Source organism: Vanellus vanellus, assembly GCF_965231255.1.
Source record: "Vanellus vanellus genome assembly, chromosome: 5".
Lineage (NCBI taxonomy): Eukaryota > Metazoa > Chordata > Aves > Charadriiformes > Charadriidae > Vanellus > Vanellus vanellus.
The window spans coordinates 27197402-27222339 of record NC_138910.1 but is presented as its reverse complement, the minus strand read 5'-3'; the positions used below and the strand labels follow the sequence as shown (position 1 = coordinate 27222339).

At 40.3% G+C, this 24938-nt stretch overlaps 1 protein-coding gene across 4 annotated transcripts in view; it reads left to right on the top strand.

Annotated features, from left to right (window-relative positions):
• ZNF385B (zinc finger protein 385B) overlaps positions 1-17156 on the top strand; it is a gene marked incomplete at both ends in the record, with an annotated part of 176617 nt that extends 159461 nt beyond the window's left edge. For all 4 annotated transcript variants that reach the window (XM_082483284.1, XM_082483283.1, XM_082483285.1 and 1 more), the window contains 4 exons: positions 12611-12856; positions 13941-14119; positions 15229-15330; positions 16938-17156. In XM_082483284.1, coding sequence (XP_082339410.1) covers positions 12611-12856; positions 13941-14119; positions 15229-15330; positions 16938-17156 — 746 coding nt within the window. The remainder of the gene's footprint in view (positions 1-12610; positions 12857-13940; positions 14120-15228; positions 15331-16937) is intronic.
• Positions 17157-24938: the final 7782 nt, after the last annotated feature.

Sequence of the window (24938 nt, the reverse complement as noted above, 5' to 3'; positions counted from 1 at the left end):
TCTCCAGTCTGTCTATAATAATGCTAACTAGCACATATCAAATTCTGCACCGCTACTGAAAACTGATTGTAGGTGCCATTGACTGAAAAATAAGCTCTGCGGCTGACACAATTACATTGATGAGCTGTTCCAGTTCCTGTTCAAATTGAAAAAGGTCAATCTTTTCTTTCTCCAGTTATTATATCAATCAGAAATACATGCAAGCAGGATTTTTTTTTTTTTTGAAGAAATGGTAAGCTTTTTCTCCTGCAGTAATTTAAGCACAAGCTCTGCATCAAAAATATATTGTAAGATGAAATAAGACTCTTTTTGGGTGCTCTGCTCCGTGCCTGAGCATTCCTGTGTCCTCTATCCTTAATACTGTACACCACTGTTACTTTTACTTATTCCAGTTCTAAAAACTGGAATTTCATTGCAGATTTTTAGCATCCTTAAAATCATACAAAGTTTTTCATACTTTGGGGGGAGGTAAAGACAGGCATTGGGCCGAGCAAGAATAACTCTACTAATGTTGCTGGACAGTGGGAGCAGAGCCAGGGTACTGGGCTTTTTTAGCTTGATGTATGCAGTCATTTAAAGAATCCATATATATACATTGAGTCTTTCAGCAACCCTTTTATATTGTGAAATCAGATACCTATTTTTCTTGTTTGTTCTGCTAATGATGTGCATATTGAATATCCAAAGATTTTTTTTTGATAGGATGATGATTATAATGGCATTATAATAAGATGAACAGGAAATAATAAAAATTACTATCAAATGTACGTATGTGTATTTCCATAGAGGACACAATACCAGAGAGGTGGCACTATCAGAACTGTTATGTATCACATCATTCTTTATTCGTCATTGTCTTTACAACATACTATTACAAGAATTCTTGAGTCTTCAGGTGAGGAAATGGAGAAGGGGAGAAAGTGGGGCAAAAAAGAAGTAGCTGGCAAAAAGGGAGTCGAGACTGACTTACCAATGTCAGTCATCGGCTTTGCAGATTTCTATTAGGAAGAAAGATGATCCAGAAGTATCCTAAAAAGTGAGGGTTACATAATGAGATCTTGTAAAAATTGCAAATGAGAGAGACAAAATATCCCCTTCTATCACCTTAAGATGGTTATTATTTTGATAACAAATGACAGTATTATTTGCCTAAGAAAAAATTAATTTGTGAACCAAACTCTAGGTTTGTTTTCAGTTTACTAAGGAATTCAAATCACTGGAATTTTTCTTTATTTACATAGTACTGAAATTAGACCTTTAAATCCATTAGAATGGAAAATTCCCAAAAAAGACAGCTGCTGGTTTTGTTGTTTTGGTTTTTTTTTTTTTTTTTAACAAGCCTGGGAGGAGTAGCTTTATCTGTACTTAATACTTTCACAAAGCTTATTAAAAAAATATATTGCTAAAGAAGTAAGGCCATTCTTTTGATGCCAGACATTTAGTTTTCTCACATAATCAATGAGAGAATAAATAACAGAATGCTGGCGATTACTCATACAGTTGGTAGTTGAATGGCGTTTTGTCCAGTTGTGCCAAAGTTAAAAGTTGTGTCAAGTATGTAAAATTTGAATTAAATTTCCCCCTTTTCTCTCAGCCTTTGAGCGAATTTAGTCTCCTAATTTAAAAGAATGGGTCAAGCCCAATGCTGTTGCTTCAGGATGCTTTAGGTTTGCCTCTGAATGAGATACATATTTTTTAACCCTTTTTTCTGGAAAACTTGTAGTTACGATTGGGGTAAACAGTCTTGGTGGTGGCTTTTTTTTGTGGAAAAAAAAAATGTAAAATTCTACCCACAGCTGCTAAAGTGCTTTGGAACTCAATACAAAATTTACGGGTGTCTCCAGAACTATTTAAGTAAAGGAAAAGAACTCCGAGAGCACAAGCTGGTCTAGTGGCAGCTTCCACATAATCAGTAATGTGGCTTGATTTGGGGTTTTTTTTGGTAAATGTTATTTTTACTCATACTTATCTTCGGTTTTGGAACATAAATGCAAGCAGCGTTTAGAACACAAGGAAAAAATGCATGTTGCTAGGGGATGGTAGGCGATTGTGAGACCAAGAAAGTTGGTGAGTTGCTTTTGATACAGAATTGTTCAGAGATCTTGAATCAAAAACAAAAGCAAAAATATCCATGGCTGGCACATCAGACATTTAAATAGCTCTTTTGAAAAATCTCTCTTTGTCATCTTTCTGCCTTAATTCTACAGCTGCTGCGTATTTGACTTGATATGAGAAATATGCCACATTTCCTATAGCATAAAAATCATACATACAAACAACAGGCTACATATTATTTCCTTATTACTTGTTTTCAAGGAGAGTGAAGATGTTTTGGTGTCTGTTAGACAAATTATATTTGAAATGCAATTTATTGGTCAAATCTTGAGGGCATGACTAAATACTCACAGTCCTCAGGCAAACCTGCCACAGAAATCGGTGAGAACGCACAATTATAGATGTCACTTAACTGAAATGAAGATGAGTGTTTCATAGTTGACTTCAGTGGCGGTTCTGTCTGGGCAAGTACTGAGCAAGTAGTTCAGACCCAGGCCCACGAGAATGTACTTGCATGCAGATTGCCAGTTCCTCTTGATTCATTTATTTAGACACCCATAAATTTTGTATTGCGTTCCAAAGCACTTTAGCAGCTGTGGGTAGAATTTTAAAATTTTTTTCCACAAACGGCAAGTGAAATGTGTTTCTAGTAATATATTTCAGATTCATAGATGGAGGAGGCGATGTTATTTTTATAGTTGAGGAGATGAACCACGACATTTTTAAGAAGTAGTGAAGGATGTCTAGGCAGAATACAGTATGTTTGTTGTAATCTTTGAATGTTATTTTTCTAAGCATTCCTACATTATTAAATGTTAAAAAGACAATGCAGTACTATAGAAAGTTTGCATTCCAGGACATCTGAAATAAACGTGGCAGAGTCTGTAATGGGAGTATGAAATATTTACAAAATAATAGATGTCTGGTGTCAGAAAAAGATAAGTTTATCCAGCACAGCAAAGCCATTTACTTTCACCTAGATGAGTCACATTTTGTAATAAAAAAACTGATACTATATTTCAAACTTTACCCAAACTGTATTATAATTTCCAACTCTTAAATTTTTCCATTCCAGCCAATACAGACTGGCATAGCTCAGAAAAGACGAAAGGTTAAGGTAGATTTAAAGTAAATTTGCCTAGACGTACAGCAAGAGGACCCAGGAAGGCTAAGCTGTTGGGTAGTCTTGCTTTATGGATACTCATTAAATTAACGTCCACCCTTGATAGCTGTGTGTCGTTATGTGTCCCCCGGTTAGATCCACCTTGTTTTCTACTGCTGGCAGCATTGTGCTACTGATCTTGCTGACCTTTATGAATAAAATTCTATTGAAGTTTTTCCCAACCTACTATACCAGGGGTGCCACGTGTTACTGAGAAATTAGATATCAGCAATGTACACTAGGAAATTGCTCTGTATTTGCATTTGTAGGCGAGCTGGTTTTCTCCAGAACTAACGCACTGCATTTACCATAGTTACCTGCTCGCCCTATTCAGTCTAAAAATTGTAAAAAGGGGGGGGGGGAATTGTGTTAATCTCTTTTCAAATGAGGAAAAGAGAAGTCTGATATAAGCTGCGTTCTGTAAAGAAGCAGAATTGAAGACAAGCAGATGAAATGGAGACACAAAACAAGTTGCTTCAAGTGAGTGTTAGAAGTTAGTTTGTTTGCTCCAGACAGTACATGCACTCCTACATTTTGGCCAACAGTGCAGAATCAACCCTTCTTCTCGTTCCTCTTGCTTTTGCACAGAGAAATTGCATTGTGTTGAAATACTAAGAGATTTTTGAAATCTGAATGCCCTCATGCCCTCGCCCCCTGCCTTTTTTTTTTTTCTCCCCTGGTGAGCGCACCCAGATTTTTGGTCTTGGTCTTGGTCAGTAAAACAGCCAACCAACCAACCAAAACCAATTCCCCAAGAATCCTCAACAATGCAAGGAATTGACTGAAAATCATAGGTGATACAGTGGGATCATCTCCGACACCCAGTAATTGGAGCAGCGGGCACTCTCTGTTCAGAAAGGTACAAATAGGTACAAATAGGTACAGGAATAGATTTTGCAGGGCAAGATTTTACAGTTGCAGAACTATGCGTACTTCTGAATATTTTCTAACTCTCAGCAGTCTGCTTTCATAACCTGCTTTAAACCCATGCAAAATTTCAGCACCAAACCTTTGTAACGTTACATCTTTAATCTGATTAGTTGCAAATAATTTTTTACTCTGAAAAAAAGACAGGTTCCTTTATAAGAAAATTCCCTGGAGTCTTTGGTATGTCAAATCAGAAATAAAATATCCAAGAAATTAAGTATCAACATCAGTATTGTACCACTGCCAAACAAGCAATACTTCTGCAATGAAAAAGATACTTCGGCTCAGCCCGTTGGAGAGCGGTGAGGCAGTTAATCAAATAATCAGTCTAGCTACAGAGTTCACTCAATATTGCAGAGCCATCCAGACATTTCCTGATGTAGCTTCAGGATCTCAAGAAGATATGTTGTAGCTTATTTCAGTGCATATTTGTGTTTGAGATGAAAAGCGTTATATTTATAGCTTCCATTTATTTCTCATCTTTGTATAGAAACAAAATTGGTTTTCTTTAGAATGTGTCAAACAGATTTATTTCATGTAAAACATTTCATTATATAAAACCTAGCTGTTTTTCAGACAGGCCTGAAGTACAAGAAAAAACATTTTGAAGAACACTAAAGGTAATCAAAGGGTTAATAGATACACTGTGCTGTCTGATTTGCATGTGGGTTTGCAGTGGAATTTTTCTAGAACAGAGCCCTACGGGTTTTTCAGCCTCATTTCTCAGTAGACTGCACAACTGGTGAGAAAGTAGGTATTTTGTCTGACAGCCATTAGAGTCTCATTATTCAGCAAACGTGCAGATAAAACAAAAAAGATTTTGAAATCCCTTATCAAAGTTAGCTAACTGTCTTAATGAGTGTCAAGAAATAATCTCGCGCTCTTTGTTGCTTTTTTTGAGTGATGCTGAAATGCAGGACAGAGTGCTTACAAATGCTGTAAAGGTTGTGACCACTAGTGACTTAATTGCTTTCCTGCTATTGCCTTTATGGCATATATTACTCATAGTGTTCATCTTTTTCTTCATAAAAAGGGTAATTAATTGTGTAAGTGCATGCTTTATTCCTTTACAGCAGTGTGAGCCAGCAGAAGATAAGTCTTTGTGTGAAGAACAATGTTTTGAAACTTACTTTTCTTACCGGAGCTATTGTCTGCCTTTCTATTCAGTAGCTTTTCTGCTAATATATTGAAGGAGGCCCGTCTTGTCCTTCTATCAATGCGGTCATTGATCATCTTCTCCCTCCGTATCTTATTTCAGGGCAAAGAGATGTACAGCGACTATTGTTTCCAATATAATGACTTGTGGGTTGTCTCTCTCTCTGCCCCACACCTGTGTCTCGGGGTAGATCCTAGGTTTTGTTTAGGCACTCCTTCAAGTACAGTGTGGCTAAATAAGTTTTCCCCACCTTGATTTTATTTTGTCATGGTTTCTTAACATCTCCCTTAATTACTTTCAGCCAGGCTTCTAACCTTTTTGACTGTGATCTCTCTACTTCCGTGGTTTTGCTATATATGGCAATTTTGGTATTTAAATTAAATGTTTTGTTACAGTATTTCTGTGGTGCAGCTAAAGCGACTCTCCAAATTCTTCATGTCCTTCACTTTCAAAGCTCTTCATGCGTTCATGTGTCTTTTGTAATGTACTTTCAAGATGCTGACTTGCACCTACGACCCATCAGCCATTGAAACCAGCTTCCAAAACAGCTTCCCGCTTTTCCTGGTCCTATTTGTGAAGGGCTCCTTGCAAACAGCTGCCAAACTTACTTCTGTTACTCTTACCTCTGAAAATTTCTCTTTCTCTATGATGGATTGAAAAACAGAAAAAAAGCTTGTGAGAAGTTTGGCTGCCACACCAGTGCCTGTGTTGATGACTGGTTGTTCTGTCTCTTTTCTGATTTCGTACCTGTCTGTCTGCAGCTGTGATCTCTGCTCTTAAACTGAAAATCTCTTGGTCTGGGGACCACCTTATTGTTCTGTCTGCAGAAAGCTTAGAACAGCAAGGTCAAATGATAGATTTTAGTACTATCAACTAACTCTTCTCTCTTCAGCATTGTCAATGGGCGTATTTTATAAAGAAGTGTAGGAAGAAAAAGTGAGAAATAAGTATCACTTTTTAGTTTTGTTAAATGTGCCAAGCATCTAAAATGTCAAATTGTAACGGAGAATTTTATTTTTCAATAAACACTTTTTACTTTGTCTTTATTGATGCCGGTTTAGCTCCAGTGATAAGCTTTTCAGCAAAATTTATTGGATTTTATACAGCTGTAATTAATGTAACTGATTTTACCTTTGCTACACAGTCGATCAGGGAAAGAGCATTTATACAATAGTCTGACAAACTGATTGATTTCCTCTTCCCTTTCTGTAATCACTGTATGCTTCAAAGGTTGTTTAATGCAGCCCAATATTCATAGGCGTATCTGGAGCTATTGAAATTATAGGGAGAACCTGAAAATTGGTTTCTCTCACTACAGCTCTGCTGGTGTGGGAGATATGCTTGCTTTACCTCAAAGTCTCAATTACTCTCAAAAATCAACACTTCAGACTAATACCAGCTCCCTGCAACACAACTTATGTGAACTCAATGCTATCATGAGACGATCTTTGCACCACATTTCTAGTTACACATAAATAAAACATAAACCCTTCCTTTCAGAAATCACTTTTGGTTTTAGTTGCCATAGGAAGTGGCATGGTTAGAAGTTAATTGAAGGTGTTCAGGGTCGTCAAGCTGTCCGTGTCTTTGAGTCATTCTTTAAGTAGCGATGTGATATTGTGACGTACCACTGTAAACAAGACTGATCACATGAAAAGGTCTGCACCTAACCATGCATCAGTCCTGCTCGTCGGTTGCATAGCCTTGATAACCATACAGTTATACATTAAATTATTCAGTTATACATTATAAATATACAGATTCAGTTATACACGAAATTATTTTGTTGCTGTGTTTTTATCCTGATGTGGGTGGTTTAGGCTGGAAATTGCATTAGAAATTGCATGGCTCTTTCTTCAGGCTTTTCAAGAAAAAAGGCGCACAAGTATTTACTATTTTCTTACCTTTATGAAGGAGAATCCTAAATATCTAGACTGCCAAAAACATTCTGTCCATTATGCTCTTTTCTAAGCTGGCAGTGTGTTCTGTTGTACAAGCAGGTGGAAGAATTATAAAACCAAATCTCTGTCTCTAGGATGGGAAATTAGCAAATCTCTCAAAAGAGCTTCGGTGTAGGGCTGTCTAGAGCAGCGGTGGCCACTTTGCAATGTCTGTGCTGCCCTTCTGTTGTGAGTACTTTGTGTGTGACTGCTCTTCAGTGCCTGCAGCTGGGGGACACGGTGAAGGACCCGGCACGAGGAAAGGTGCCAAGCTGAAGCCTGGCGGTGGGTGGTTAAAAGCACGGCGTGGTCTCTTCCCAGCAGGGAGCTGCCTCCGTCGCAGCCAGCACCGCTCTGGGAGGCTGTTCTCTGTCCCGGGGTCCTTGTCTGTCCCTGTGCTCAGCCTTTGGCACGAGTCATGGGTAGTCGTCCCAGCTTCTGGCAGAGAAAAGAGGCGGGCAGGTGTAAAGCTATACGTTTTATCACATGCACACACACACACACACACAAAACCAAAATATTTATTTCCAGTAATCGAAATATTATGTCTTCTGTTACTGTCACAGTAGGAGCGGGTTTACTAATTTATTACATACAGGCAGAAAATGTACATGACAGTTCTGTAATGGCTATTAGGTCTATACCTAAAGGCTTTTAGCATACATGTTGGAAAGGGCTTCTGCAAGTGTATCACATGTGTCGTCTTTACCTTGGATAATCTTTTAATTCCGATTGCTATTTGAACAAGCTGTTGCGAAACAGAAGTTTATTGCAAAGTTATGCGTTGTGTATCTTCAGTGATAAAAACTCTGCAGATGGGCATGTTGTGGGATGTAAGTAGCAATGACTATTAATGATACAGAAAAAAAGCAATACCTATAGGCACATTTTCGTATGGAAAAAAATCATTTTACAATAGAAATTTATAACGTGCAAATATATATGTTATAAAATCATGAACACTTCACACAAATTGCAAAGTAAACCAAATGAACTCTCTTAAAGGCACCTTATAAACCAAACTGCTCAATGGCATGGTTAGGGGGTTAAAAAAAAAAAAAGATATATTCTTTCCGCTTTCTGCGTGGACTGCATTGATCGCTGGACTATGAGCCAGGGCACAGCGTTCATATTCAGGTGTTCACCAGGAAAGAAAATAACTGAAAAGAAGAGATGCAGCTCGAGAGTCAGAGGGAAGAAGTTTTATGGTAACATTTTTTGCCCCTTTTTTGAGCTAGGGCAAAACCCATTCACTTAGCTGGACTAGAATTTCAGCATTAACGGGTAGACCCTGTAGATTATGCCATAGCAACTGTAGTGAGAGTCGTACGACCTGCAAAGGTCGGTAAATCATTTCAGCTGGTCTTGCACTGGAAGCTAGAACCTGTTAGATTTGAACCTGTCAGATGTTATCCTGCGCCGTGTCCTGACTTTGGTACGTACAGCCGAAATGAGGTGGTACTAATTAGATAAATAAGCCTTGAATTTTAACGTGGTGCTGACACAAACATAAGGCAAACAACCAGAAATATGCGAAAACAACTTCAAAGCAGAATTGCAACAATGTAAGTAGGCGACGAGAGCATTGATATTACTGAGCCCAAAGCAATACTTAATTAGCTTGCTTTATTTTTTCCTTGGGCTCTATTTCAAAATAAATTCAGGCTTCAGTAAGAACTTGAAATGAACCATTGATTTACTCCTCTGGAGTCTTAAGGAAAAGGGAGACTTAATTTAAAGCCAGGAATTTAACACAGATGAAATCTGGCCTCCCTACGTGGAAAAAGAACATAGTGGGATACAGTGAAACAGTATGGGTTAGATTTTAAACGGTCCTCTTGCACGTGACTTATGATATGAGCATTTCAACCTGACCCTGACTCAGGTTGAATCATAGCTACAGTTTTCTGGGAGGAGGTTGTTACCGCTGTGGTCTCCTGCTTCCAGCTGTGCTCTGCTGACCTGTGCAGCAGAAGCCGGTGCATCCCGCTCCTGGGCAGGATGGACTCACTCATGCCCTTGTTTGGCCTCTGCCCGGCTCTGTTGGGCTCCGTGGGCTTGGCCCAGGTGGAAATCAGAGAAAAATGGAGCCTATTCTCAATAATACTTGCCTTCAGAAATAGCAAGAGGACTATGATCCTACAGCTGCATCTAACCATCCACATGTATTTTATACAGTGATTACAGTTTGGAAGTATGTATATGCGTGCAGGCATTAACAGTTGCATTTCTGATTTCTGTGTGGAGATATTATTTGTTAGCTCTGTGTATAAGTACAAATAAAAAAGTAATCATCTTCGTGCTTTGTATATACATGCGATTTGCATTTCCTGTGCTTTGCACAGTCGAATACTTGGCATTTCTGTCTCAAACATAAAACTGTAAGTAATGGTGTTTTGAATTCTGTGGATTGAAAACAATAAGCTGTTATCAAAAGCCCATTTGGAGAAGTGCAATTTTCTGATTTTAGAAGCCAGGAAAACCCAGTTCTGGCCCCACTGCAGTGACAAATATGCACTTAGCTCAGTGTACTTTCTGTGGGAGTTAAACTGTATAATAACCTTGCAATTATGATCTTTGAAGATGTTCTGCATTAAGCATTTAGAATGGTGGAAGGAAACATTAATTCATAGAGGGGCGTGTGTCTCTCCTTATACACATACATCTCCATGGATGAAGAGCTTATTTCTGTCAGGAAGCTTTCCAAATGATGGTATTATTATGTGAACCGAGGTTCTTTCCAAAAGCTGAGATACTGGCAGAATGGAGCCCAGCTGGATGCTGGTAACTTCTCTCTAGTTTTCTAGAAGTTTTCTTGTTAGCTTGTTACGCATTATATACTCTAGAATTGCTCTGTATTATGAATAGTGAAAACACTGTAAATCTAGGGAATATTTTAAAAATCGATGTACTACATCAGCTGGTGGCCGGCTAAGTGAGGAGAACTGGGAAATGAAATCTGTCATTTTTCAATCATCTGTTAAATTCGGCGATGGAAAACCATCACTCTGTGATGGTAATTGGTGGCCTGTATAAAATGGATCTTACTCCATTGCTCAGACCTCGCTCCACAGACGCTTGATGGCAAAACAAAGAAATAAAAATCTGCTCCCTCTCGTTGCGGGCGGTTCGAACAGAGAGGTCAGGGGCTGCAGGCAGGAGTGTGAGCACCGTTCGGCACTTGCTGCACAAGAGGGTCTCTCAGGCCGGGGGTCCACCCTGGTGCCCATCAGCTGGCATTCCTGCTGGCCACCTCCTGCTCCCCCTCTCACAGGAGGAGATCATTTCTATCTCCAGAAAGTGTTTCAAAAGCACCAAATCTTTATGCTTACATGAAAAAAAAATACATGGGAAACAACCCCCAAACTGAAACTGTAGTCTCTTATGTATTAACATACAGCTTGCAGGTTCTGCAGATGTATTCTTCTTTTAAGGCCTGAAATGCAAAATGCTGGGGAAGCTTCCTTTACTGCAGTCAGATTCGCATACATCCTGGCATCATGCCTTTTGCAGTCGGGCATAATATTGCATAGAAAAACAAGTAGTCTATTTTCCTGTGACGTGAATTCACAAATGGCAGCAGTTCAGCGTGTTTCCTTTGTAGATGTTACTACCTCTGAGAAGTTTCCATATTGAAAAGTCCTTAATTTAAAATGTTAGTGAATGCTGTTTATTAAAACAATGTATTTTATGAAGACTCACAAGTCATATAATGCCTTCTAGGTTTTTGCAGATGTGACTTATTGCTATAGTGACATTAAAATTGAATAGTCTATGAACTATGATTTAACATCACTTTCTTTTGTCATACTTTATCAATCAAAATACCTTCAGAATCTGGTTTTATCATTACTTTAGTCCTAATAGGTGTCTTCATATTTGATAATTTTCAATGCTTAATAAAGTTCATATCGTGTAATTTCAAAATATTTTGATTGCTACTCTAAAAAATAATAATTCTTTTATTAGAATTTTCTTTCTCCTGGTTTTTAACAATCTAAATTTGATGTAATGCAATGCACTTCTGGGAAATATGCCAACAACTGTGGGGTTTAGTTTCAAGATGCCTGTTCATAGTTCATGCTCACTCGCAAGTGTTTGTAGTAGGGGTACAATCCTGTTTCCAGAATTCTTGGTAGCACAGCATTGCCCTGATGCACAGAGTTATGTTAAGACAGAGCCTGGTAGCTGTAAACATAAAGTGCAAGGCCCCATATTTAAAAATAACCAAGTGCTCAAAATAGAACCTAGTTTTTCGAATCAGTTCAACGCTATTTAAAACTATACCATAGGTTTCAAGTGGGATATAAGTAGTTTTTAAGAGGTTGCTGTTACAGAGATGTTGTCCTTGCTTAGATGCTAAAATATGATTCCAGTTGTTCAGAGTGATAATATGCCACAGTCTTCTGCAGTCCTTTCTTATGTCCGTTTTGTTCGGGTTGCTCATACCAGCACCACTGTAGTGTCCCCCTCCCATCCCATGTTCTGCATAGGTGAGCTTGTTTTGCTGCGGGCAACTAGCATGGCCTGTGATCACAAGGACTGCGGCTGAATAGGTTAAAATGCAATGAGCTCTTGTAGACAACACATAAGCAAGGAGCATTTGAGTACTGTCTCCGGCACAAAGTTCCTCTTCAGGCACAGTTGGGACATTTAATCTCTCGCCTTGTGATCGCCATCTGTAAAATGAAGTGGTACCTGCCTACCTGTCTCATGGGGGCACGGATTATTGACTCATCTGTGTGAAGTGATGCAGGAATGCACTGAATGCACATCAGGGCCGTCTGATCTCCAGATATATGAGGAATCGTTCTTGGAAAAAACCTAAAAATATTAGTAACTGTGTTTGTGTCTGTAGTGCAGTACCATAATCGACTCCTGTAACTGCAATGAGGGATATCATATGTCAAGATGCTTCTGGAGCCTTTCAGTGTCCTCCCAGTGACTTTGAGAAACTTGAGCCATTCCAAAGGCAAATATATTGCTTTTCAGAAATATTTTTGTAATCCCCAGTGCAAAGACTCACATGTTTCCGAGTGCTCTCCAGTCCTTAACCCTGGCTGCCTTTGGGCTTTCTTGGGCTCTTTTCAACTGGCCGAACCTGTAGCATGACAGCAACAACAGCTGGCATGAATTTGTTGAAGTGATTGGTATTCACTGGTAACCTTAAAAACAGGAAAATCACCCCTTTTGTCAAATTACACACATTTCATGGTAGGATTTTAACAGGATTTCAAGGATGCTGCTGTCCTGTATAAAATGAGATGAATTAGGCCCCTGTTGTGTCAGGTTCACTAAAACCACAGGACTATTACTGTGTGATTTCTTTGCGTGCAGCATATTATGACATATGTATTTTGCTTCTTTTAGAGGATAAAGGGAAAGCAAAACCCAATAGTGCAAGTCAGCAGTCCAGTACAGAAGTGGGTCCTTTTCTTCCCAAACCTGGAGTGGCAGCAGTGGCACCTGTAACACCTGCCTCATCCTCCAAGAGCACAAATGGAGCTCCTAACACAGTTTCTGAGTCAGAAGAGGAAAAAGCCAAAAAACTGCTTTACTGTTCATTATGCAAAGTGGCTGTGAATTCCCTGTCACAACTAGAAGCCCACAATACAGGTGAGTATGCATGCAGTGCAAGTCAGTTGTGTGCTATTATTTTTAAAATTCAAGGTAACAAGCTGTTTTTCTGACACTGTGGTAGCCAAACTTCACTGAAGAGTCTTTTAGTTAGAACTTACAAAGGCAAGTTACAGAAATGTTTCTGTTAATGACAATTTCATGTGTGGTGTTTGATGTTTTATTAAAGCTCCCTATAAATTTTTTCAACTGTCCTTCATGTACTCTGTAAGCTCTGTGTTGACAAATTCCCTACAGTTCATGTTGCCTAATCAGCTTCCATCATACCTCCAGAGTGAGGATCATAGTACGGTCATAGTGGTTTCCGTAACACTAATCTTTCTAAAATGTCAGTTCTCTATCTCTTTCATATATCATCTCACTATCTCTGGTGTCTGGTCTTTTGCTGGTCCGACTTATAGTAATCTTTGTTACTTGGTATTTTTGATAATTTTAGGGTGGGGTCCTTAGGTTTCCTAGATGTCCTAGAATCTTTTGACCACTGTGAATTAGATATGCTCCCTTTAAAAGGCCACAAGCAGCAATCTCTAATGTGCTCTGGTTGCTCTGTGATGTGTTGGTCATGTAAAGCTTGTTAACAAACCATTGAAGCTGGTTTTCCAGCTGTCATCCATTCTTGAAATGGCCATAGCAGCCATTTCTTCCAAATCAGAGGATACTTCTTCAAGTATTCCTATTCCTAGGCAGGTTTTGAGTGATTGCTGTGGTTCCTCTCCCCCGCATGGCTTGGCCCTTTTTGGTGATTCACCAGCTGTATGGATTTTGGCAGAAGAATAAGCTACGAACACCTTGGCCGTACAGCCGCACACTGCCCCCAAACAGAGAGGCAGTGGTTCAGCGCGCCTGTTCCCTTTTTGTACAAACACTTCTTCCATTGTTTGGCTTCCCTTTAGATCGAGGACGTGGGAAGTACACTGACCAAAACCAGTCATCATTAATCCTCATCTGTAGTGACATTAACCATTCTGTCTTGAAGATAAATGTGTTACAAGAAGCCCCAAGGCTAATGGACATGGTTGTATGTTGTTGATCATTAACCCACTTGCGTCTCCTTGTCCATTAGGGTCCAAGCACAAGACCATGGTCGAGGCTCGGAACGGTGCTGGTCCCATCAAGTCTTACCCTAGACCTGGATCGCGGCTGAAGGTGCAGAACGGCAGTAAAGGCTCAGGACTGCAGAACAAAACGTTTCATTGTGAAATCTGTGATGTCCATGTTAATTCAGAGATTCAACTTAAGCAGGTAGCTTCCATGTATCTGGGGCGCCTTTGTTTTTTTCAGTTGCATTGCAATATTGTAGGTGGGATGTAGGTCTGTGTGAAGATGTTTTGGCAAAAAGTGAACTTTGTATTTCTTTTCTGTCATCCCACAACTATTTCTAAATAGTTCACCGTAGGTCAAGTTCACCTAATGGTTTCAGCCGGGAAAAAATGGGCTTGAGAGTCGTAAAGCAGAGGTGGACAAGGTGTCAGTATCAATGAATAACACAGCAGATCTAGTTTAAAATTTTGCTGTGGCTCAAGAGAGAGATTTGAACTTTGGTCTCCCAAATGGAAGAAATTTGGGGTTGAAGATCCCTGAATTCCTCTTTTGATGCTGTTTCAATCTGCTGAGATACTTTTTAACAGTATGTGAGAAGGAGAATGTGACTTGAATCTATTGGTTTAGGACAATCAGCAGGAGGGTAATACTGTAGATATGTCTGAATTGTGTAGAGCAACATTATCATTAACAGCGTAGCTGTATGAACATGCAGCTCTGCTCTGCCTGAGCCAATTAAGCCCTGGGTTCAGAGCTGTGCCGATACCACTGCGTTGTTTCTGATACCCAAATGGGAATCTCTAACTGGATGGTGCTGTGCTGTGTGGATGTGTCCTCTCATTCCTGGTTATTTCAGTTATCTCTAACATAGTATTAAATTGCATGGTGTAGACATATCCCTGGGTACTGGTTCTTCCTTCAGCTAATATTGAATTATTTATACAACTGAACAATATCAGCGAGACTGAAATTTACCTCCTACTTCTGAATATCCCTATGACCTAGTGATTACAGCTCTGCCTGGTTCAAACCTCCTCAAGTGGAAAAAGGAAATACTAACTAAAATATCAATAATTTGCAGAGCCTCTCTTGGATCGCAGAATTTGCTGTATTTGATTAGTTTCTGATTCTCTATTTGATGTGCTCCAAATTGTTATGTTTAATTTAGCAAAACTCATCTTTGCTCTCTCTAAAGGACCTACTTTATCTTACAAACAGGGGCTTAGGCATATCCTGCTGATAAATCGATTTCAAACTCAAAACTGAGAAGTGTTTAAACAGCTAATTAAATGTGAGGTTATTTATTTCAGCACATTTCCAGCCGAAGGCACAAGGACAGAGTTGCAGGAAAGCCTATGAAACCTAAATATAGTCCTTACAACAAACTGCAGCGCAGCCCAAGTATTTTAGCAGTAAGTATTTTTATTTCTCATCACCGTCTGTGTGAATTTATGACCTTGGGGACTCCCACCGCACAGAGACAGGAACATGACAGACCTGACACTTCCGCAGCGTTTCTCCCCCTGCAGGCTGAATCTGCACGGGGATGAGATTTGAAGATAGTTATGTATTCTGTCTGCCCAGTCAAAGGCACGCAGACAGTACTGCGAGTGTTATTTACTGCTGGGAAGAAGGGAATAATCAGTGGAACGGGGAATGAACCGTGTGCCCCGTGGAAAGGGTTCGGCTCTGCTGGGCTAGTGCACTTCTCCTTGAAGGCTGCAGTGTATATACTGTGTCTTTCTGGGCACCTCAGATAACTCTCAGTTATGACGGATGCAGTCAGGAAAAGCACATCAGGTGTTAGGATATAAAAATACTAATGCTTATTCTCTGCATACAGCAAAACACAGTGCTGTGTGGACGTACTATGTTGGTACGAAAAGAGTTATCGGGTGTTTAGGAGAACTGCCTGCCTATCTGCGTGCGCGGGCTCTCTCTGTCCCTGGCTATCAAAACCCCTCTCCTGCCTTTGTGCCCCAGCCGTTCCCCTTTCCCACCCACCTGCATTTCCAGGAATTCCCCGAGCTGGTTCTGCCAGTCAGCTGCAGCCGGAGTTCAGGCTGGCTCTAGCACAGCACAGATTGTATGTTTATTTGCTCATGACTCAGCCGGTATTTTATTCATCAGGGAAAAGTGCATGCCACCTATGGCACAAAAACAATTTATAGGTTGGAAAGAGAGAGATGCAAATGTGCGTGTGCAACAGTGAGCATGTGAAAAGCCTTAAAAAGCTGAAATATTCATGCGTCTTTGTAATTGTATAGAGGCAACTGAAAATGCTGCAGGCTTTCTCGAAGTCTCCCCATTTGATAGGTTCTGCACACACTAATCTTCATCTTCGTTTGTATAACGCATCATTTTTTAATTTATTGCATAAGGAGAGCTCTCCAGTAATAAAGGAGGGGCGTGAGTGTCTTTCCCCCCACAAATGTGTGATTGTGGTGCAAACCATTTTCAGTGAGACTGTAGCGTATATATTTCTGGTTAGCTTTTTCACCACAAGCACCAGCAACCATTGTAGATCATACACTGAGTAATAATTCTTTCAGAAAGAATTCTTTATGGTATTGGTCTTAAAAAATATTTCAATTTTGAAAAGAGCAGCTCTGCGTTGGCAAGTAACGAGCTGACTGGACTAATACTAGTTTTCCATCTTGACCACTCTACTTTTCTACAATGCATTTTTGCAAGTGGAAAATTTGACTTCTGACATGATTTTTTAATGATTCTTGCACGGTTATGATTTATATAATTTAATGCTGTTAGCTTGCAGATTATGCTTGCTTCTAAACGCCCCTACACTCAAGAGATCTGTGTATCTTTAAATATACGATTCGGTTGCTTTAATTGCTTTGGGAGTAAGAAGACAATGTCGATAAAATTTCTAAGCAGCAGAGATGAGGCTTCGGTGAGAAACCACAGAATGCTCTTTGTCAGGGTTCGTTTTTTTCCCTCATGTACAAGTGGGCGTGGGGAGAACTGTATTTACATTGCTTTCTTGTGTGTTTTATTCCAGGCAAAACTTGCATTCCAGAAGGACATGATTAAGCCGCTGGCACCTGCGTTCCTTTCATCTCCTCTTGCTGCGGCTGCAGCTGTATCGTCGGCTCTGTCCCTTCCTCCCCGTCCCTCTGCCTCCTTGTTCCAGGCACCCGCAATACCACCAGCTCTCCTCAGGCCAGGCCATGGTCCCATCCGGGCAACACCTGCCTCCATACTTTTTGCACCATACTAATTTATTGATGTAAAAAAGAGCTAACTATGGCCAGTAGAAAGGGTAAAAGAAAAGCAAGAAAGGGGTCGAGATTTTAAAATGTCTTTCTCTTTTGAAATGCCATCCAGCGTGACACCTCAACCAACCACGCCATGAGATTCATCATTGACGGTACTGCATTTTGGAGTCTAGACAACTCGCTTTCTCAGTCTCTCTCTGTCTCTCTTTTTTTAATCCAAATAGAGAGTTATTTACTAAAAACTTAATTGCTCATAAAATTTATACCATTAAAGATTCATGCATCTATTAATTTTTTCTTTTTTTCTTTTTTCTTTTTTTTTTTTTTTTGCAATGTGTATGATGCACCTTGGAATCAAGGAACGTAAAATATTTTCCTGACAGACTTGAAAACTAGGGTCTTCCTCGCTCACACTTATGTAAATACTTCTCTGAAAACCAATGGGATGTAATGTAATGTGGAAAAAAAGGTAGATGAGCCAACTGCTTGATTGTGGATAACATCTCAAAAATGAATTGCGTCTTTTTTTTTTTTTTTCAGTGTGCTCTTGTTGACAGGGATTGTGTACTGTCCTAGGCCCCAGTACTGGTGTATCTTGTGTAGTACTGATGTATCACATGTCTGATTTTAATATTTTTAGTTTCTGTGCAAATGTTTGAAAGCAATGCAGCGCTGAAGCTTTTAATTATTTCTTTTGTGTCACACTTTATTTAGAGAAATTAAAAATAGAAAGCCATATAACATATAGTTAAGATTACTACTTGTTTGCTACTTTCATTTAACTTATTTTTGTTGTTTCCTCACTGGTGTTGCTAAGCAATGTTTAAAGAGAAAAAAGAGCTTTTCAATTGCACATTACCACAGCTCACTTGCATTGTTCAAGACGACAATGAGTCCATGTATTTGTACGTAAATATCCTTTTTTTCTTCATTTCTAACTAGTTTCCTTTGTAACGATGCTGCATAATGTTGTGGCTCCCTAATGCAATAATGTACAGAACATAAAATATTTATAATTGACCGTATTCTCTGTTTATTGAATATATTGCAGTAATGCGCCACCTATCTTCTTACCTCCCCGGCCCTTTTATAAAGGTGATCTCAATATGCAGTACTCAGACTGAAGTCATTATGTGATAACGGGGACAACAGGTGGAAGAAAGGAAAAAAAAATAGAATTTAACTTTTAGAGCATCTTTATCTGCAATCCATAATAGTAAAATGTCTGTGTATTTTTTTAAATGTACCTTTTCAATAAAATAATATGAAAAATATACATGTTTCTTGTGTTTATTAATTGGCACGGAAAAAAAAAAAAGCCTGGAACAAACAAATTTAACTAAAGGAGTCTTCAGGAGCAGGCAAAGCATTAGAGTTGCAATAAAGTATAATTACAGAACCTGTGTTTACTTCCCTTGTGTTTTAACATCTTTTCCTTCCTACATCCTGTTACAGCCTGTACTGGGGCGTTTTTGCGGTAAGACTGTAAACATTCACTACATCGGAGATTCGGAGGAAGAAGCAGTAGAGCCAGGTGGGTAATTATGGTTTTATTATTGCACCACCAAAATGCTACAACATGGTTATGCCATCTCTGATGGAGATTAAGGATTAACTTTAAAACCAGCCTGGGCATACCTGAGACTGGAAGCAGCTCACTTTAGAGCCAGGACTTGCTCTGACGCATGGGCAAAGTAGGCAGCTGCTTGACGCAGTCGGCTTTTGAAGGCAGGTGTTTGGGGAAGCTTTTAAATGATCTTTTCCTCTGCTGAAAAGCTTGATCTGTTCAGTAAAAATCTTCTAAATCTTCTCATTGTTACTACAAAGTGAAAAGTAAAGAGTACACGAGTAAAAAGACTCAACTGTAAGGCTGTTAGGGTTAATACAAAGCCAATAGAGCCATTACAAAGCCACAAAGGCCAAGGAATAAAAATTTCAGGAACTTCAATAATACAGAATTTACCGACCAACATATACCTCATAATTGCAACATATTGGAGAGCAGTTTTGTCAAGTGTAATTCTACCCAATTTCCACTATTCAGTGGAGCAGTCGACTGTTGTGAGAGGATAATTCGCTGAAGAATCACCTACAAAGGGGCAGGAAAGGGAGTATGGGCTTTTAGCACCCTCTGGGGAAGCAGGTAGAGTTGTATTAATGCTGTGGACTGTGAGAATTACAAGGTAGTACAGGCGGCCACTCTTCCATGTGCATCTGTTTGTGTCTGATTTTGTAACTCATAGAATCATGGAATTGTCTAGGTTGGAAGAGACGTTTAAGATCATAGAGTCCAACCATCAACCCAACACTGCCAAAACCACCACTAAACCATTTCCCTAAGCACCACATCTACCCAACTTTTAAATACCTCCAGGAATGGTGATTCCACCACTTCCCTGGGCAGCCTGTTCTGATGTTTAACAACCCTTTTGGTGAGGAAATTTTTCTTAATATCCAATCTAAACCTCCCCTGGAACAACTTGAATCCATTTTCTCTTATCCTATCGCTTGTTACTTGGGAGAAGAGACCAATACTCACCTTGCCACAACCTCCTCTCAGGTAGTTGTAGAGAGCGATAAGGTCTTCCCTCAGCCTCTTTTCTCCAGGCTAAACAACCCCAGTTCCCTCAGCCGCTCCTCATAAGACTTGTTCTGCAGACCCCTCACCAGCTTTATTGCTCTTCTCTGGACACGCTCCAGCACCTCTATGTCTGTCTTGTAGTGAGGGGCCCAAAACTGAACGCAGTATTTGAGGTGAGGCCTTACTCGTGCTTGTAGGGAGTTGGGTTTAACTGCTCAGCTGCTTTCAGAGGAGTTACTTGCATGAGGAGCCTATTTCTGTCCCACATGAGATAGGTTTACAGATCTGTGTGTTTTAATTGGTTGTTCAGGAAACAACAGTTGTCCGATTATTAAAACACTATTTTACCTGTCTTTCGTAACCAACTATTGGTGATGAGAAATGTAAAGCAATTACAAGTTTCTGCAATTAAATTTTTTCCCGTATAAAATACAGAAAATGTGTACCAAGGAGGGGACCAGCCAGGGGTGTGTAGGTTTGTTGGAAGACTGGTTGTTTCAAAGAGCATCCTATATTGGAGAAATATTTAGGTCACTAAGAGTGAAAGAATGTGTCGTGTCACCCAGCAAGGAGAGGAATTACTTAACCTGTGAAACACAAGAAGGTAAAAGACTGTGTAATTGTAAGCTAGGGAAGACTCATGTTCAACACCCTTTGTTCTCTTTGCTGTGTTAACTTATATTTTGTGTACCGTAACTCCGCTTGCCACCAAAGTTTTGTCCATGACATGCAGGACCGAGCAATTGAGATGATAATTACATGATAAATGGCAAACCCTCTCGTTATGCCTGCTGGGGTCTCGTGTTTTAGAAATGAGCTCTACATGAGAAGGAAAGTTTGTATCAGACTTGCACAGAGGCTATCAGCTGCTTTTTTGACGTGTTAGGATGTTTTCTCCTGAGATGTAATATTATAGACAGCTGGCTATGAAATTCATGGATTTGTTATAACAAAGAACTAGTACTGAAATACAATATTTGCAACACAGTTACCATTTTGAATAAATATATTGAATGTGCAAACCACTAAGGTAGTAAGGTTAATGTAATAGGATCGCATCCTCTCCTATGTCTAGTATTCTAGGTCTGTTCACTGCACTCTGAGCTGCGAGTTGTTCCTGTACGAGAAGTTAAAAGTTATAAAGGACACTGTATTGTCAGGGGTTGTCACCTGGCACTGCCATCTTTCTCTAGCAGAAAAAAAAGGATCCAGATCGGACACAGACAAATCAGCAGGAGCTTTGTGCTGGCACGAGTGGCTGGATCATGGTCCTTATACTGCAAAAAGATTTCCATAAAGGGTATCAAACAGAGGACATAGTCCAGTAGTCCATACAGATACATACTTTTAAGAAAAAATAATAGAAAAAGGTTCTTTTATGACCACTGCAGGATACTAGTATGTGTGCCTCTCATTTCTGCAGGTCAAAACAAGAATAAAATCTTTCCCTCTGATTTTCATCAGGTAGCAGTAGGAAGAAGACAGAGGCTGGCACTCCCATTGCCCTGTCCATATCGCCACTTGAACTCCTATGATAGTGTTACACTGGGAATTAGAGTCTATCTTCTATAAACTAATAAATGGTTCCTGTAAGAAAGAGATTATTTCATTAAAAAATAAATTACCTTATTTTATTCCCTTACTCTGTGATCTTGGACTACGAATTTTGTGCTCAGGAAAGTTTTGCAAAAGCATTTGTCAAATTTTTCTGAAAAAAAGATAACGTGGTTGTCTTAAGCTCTGCAAGGAAGTATTTCACTACCTTTATGCATCTGGCAATAATCCAGTGAGCCTCACTGTATATCTTTTGAACATGTCACCTTGAATAAGTGAGGTACTGTACTATTTATTCATGCTTGGTTGGACAGTAAATCTCCACAGCTGTCACCGTCTGGTCACAGTGGTCATGATGATTTTCTTACTATGGCTAGTATACTTTTTAAACCATTTTTTTCTTAACATTCTTGTTTCAAGTGACAGCCTAAACATCCCCAAGCATTTATTGGAATGGCCAGCATTTCAGGTAAAAGCATATATGTATTTTTGAGTATCTAGAATTCTTAGATATCATAATGTTTTTGGATTAAAGTAACGCTGATTTAGAAATATTGCTATTTGGTTTAGTTACATATTTATTTGTATTGATTTTTATTTGTATTGAGTACTGTGCTAGATGCTGAATGCCAAGAGCCAACTCCTGCCAGGCACCAGGAGTGGAGGAGGCCGAATGGAGCCTGTCGCCTTTGAAAGGCTGCAATGGAGGGAGGTCCCCAGTAGCTGGAAAAAGGACAATTCTTCACAAATGGCAAGAAAGAGGATTCAGGCGCATGAAAACAAGTAGGTGATTGGGATTGGCCAACATGGGTTTACAAAAGGCAAAATCCTGCCTGAGCCGCCTGAGCGCTTTCTGTGATGAGGTGCTGGTCTGCGCAGATGAGGGGGAGCTGTGGGTGCCCTTATGTTGACATCAGCAACGCTTTTGACACCATCTCTGGTAGAATCCCTGCAGGCAACTGGGGGCAGGACAGACGGCGTGGCTGGCTACAAGGTGGCTGTAGGAGTAGCTGGGCAACCAAGCGCCAAGCCTTGGGCAGCTCTTTGCAAGAGCCAGCTAAGCTCTGGTCCTCGGGGCCAGTGACACCTAACATATTCACCAGTGACCTGTACAGCGGGATGGAGATCGCTTGGCGAGGGCGCAGGGGGGAGCCTGCTTTTCCAGGTGGTATGCTGGAGGGTAAGGCCGCCCGGAGAGACCTCAGCAAGCTGGAGATGTGGTTTGACAGGAACCTCATGGGGTTCAGACAAAGGCCAAGTCCTGAGTCTGGGAAGGAACCACCTTGTGCGATATTGCAGACGGGGCCCACTCACCAGAAAGCGGCTTTGCAGGAAAGGACCCGGGGGAGAGTGAGGGTCCACCCAAATTTTGTGGTGGACAAATTGAACACAAGTCTGCAGTGCGCCCTTGTGGCAGCAGAGCTCAACTGAAGACTGTGCTGCTTTAGCAAAACCATGGCCAGCACATCAAAGGATGGGGTAAAACTTCTCTGCACTTCTGAAGCTGTGTCTGGAGTAACGTGTCCCGTCTGGGGCCTCCAATACAAGAGAGATTTTGACAAACCAGACAAGTGTCAGGGAAGGCCCTAAAGGTTAGGAAACGAGCATGTTGTATTCAGGCAAGTGAGATGGGTTTGTTGAGACTGGAGAAAACGGTGGCACTTCTGGCCACCGTCCTCAAGTGTGTGATCAGTGGTCACAGGGAAGAGAGAAGGACATTTCTCAGAGAAGCCCCACAAGAGGATGAGAGGAGACAGCCAGGGGCTGCAGAAAAGAAAATTCTGACTGCACATAAGAAAAAAAAAGGTGTCATGGTAAAAGTGGGTAAGCCCTGGATCAGGTTCCCAGGAAGGTTATTGCAATATCCACCTTTGGGGAAGCTCTTGTAGGCAACCCGATCCAACTCCGATCGCTTTGAGCAAGAGGCTGGACTAGATGACCTCCAGAAGACCCTGCCATCTTAAATGAGTCAATAATTCTAAAAGATAAAAAGGTCTTCTGCTGAAAAATCAAAACTAATCATTGTGTTACAGGGCAATTAGAAGCTGAAGGAAATTTTGCAGCAGTAAATACTGGCTGATCATTCATAACATGGTGGGCACCCACTATGAAGGCCTGAAGTAATGAAGACAAGCATCCGACCTGTAATAGGCTGAAGAAGGGGAACTGAAAGGAGGGTTGTACCTGGAAAGGTGGGAGAATCAATGTGACAGGGAAGGGAAATTATTTGTACTGTAATATTGCGACTGGATTGTGGAGGGGCTGAGGTTGTATTTTTCAGGCCAGAAAAAGGACTTTGCAGTAATTGCAGTGTGATGTGTTTCAGACCTTGGTGAGTTTTGCTAAAACAAATATGTTTTCGCAAAGTTATTTGTTTAGATTATCTGAAACCATTTAACCGATTCAGTGGCTGAAAAACTTCTCGCCGATCTTGCTCACGTCCTGTGTTCACAGCCAAGCAACTTCTATTAGTGCATCCCGCACCACAGCTGACACCTGTTCTGCATTTGTCTCTGGGCACGTGTGTTTTGGAGCAATGGACTGTTTGGGTTTTGAACTGCATATTTCTTGTGCACCCTATCAGACTTAAAAAGGAAAGATCAATGCAAAAATTAGTCATATTTTTTAGCAAAGTATTATGGACTGTTTAAGGGTAATGTTGGCAATATAGTAAAGTAACAGCGAGAGGGTGGATTATAATAGGGAAAAAATACTCTGTGCAACAGACAGTAAGGCTACTGCTGGCTGAATCTGATAAACATCTGCTGGTTTATGCAGGTAAGATACTGACTGAAAGAAGGGCGGCTGCTATCTCAGAAGCAGGATTAGATAAGGTGGAGACAGATTTCTGAGTCTGGAGGACTGGCCAGCAAAATCCACAGAACATAGATGTGCTGTCAGACATAAATCCACTACACATTTTTTCTCTCTGAAAACAAATTTGGGTCTATACAAACGTACAAACAAGAACAACTTCTTTCTCCCTCCTGAAATAAAGGTAGGGAACATACTGTGATTTTAATGCACAAGCCAAATGAAAATGGAACAAAACTGAAAGGTGGAGTTCATACCTTAGCAAAAGATTTTTCACTGACTGTTAAAAAGTATTTGAGTGCCTCCCCTATTTGTCTAAATTCCATGAGATGGAAAGGGAAAAGGATGTTAAGGACTTAAGTGGAACTGAAGAAAAACGTAGTAAAACATATCCCATCAGGATAAAACGTTAAAGTGTTGTGTGAATGGACAAAATCAGGTCAGTCCCTTTACATGAGATGGAGTAGGTTTAAGTGTCTGCAGTGGGTTTGTTAGTTCAGGAACCACTTAGAAACAGAAGACTGCTTCCTCTTGCACAGAAGACCTGAGGCACCCTGGAGGAAAGGGATGCCTTCCACGTAGACGGACTGAGGAGAGGAACAGGCTTAGCCAGACTTGCAACCACGAAATCATAGCATAGTTTGGGTTGGAAGGAACCTGTAAAGGTCATCTAGTCCAACCCCCCTGCAGTGAGCAGAGACATCTTCAACTAGATCAGGTTGCTCAGAGCCCCGTCCAACCTGACCTTGAAAGTTTACAGGGATGAGGCATCTACAGCTTCTCTGAGCAACCTGTTCCAGTGTTTCATCACCCTCAGAGTGAAAAATTTCTTCCT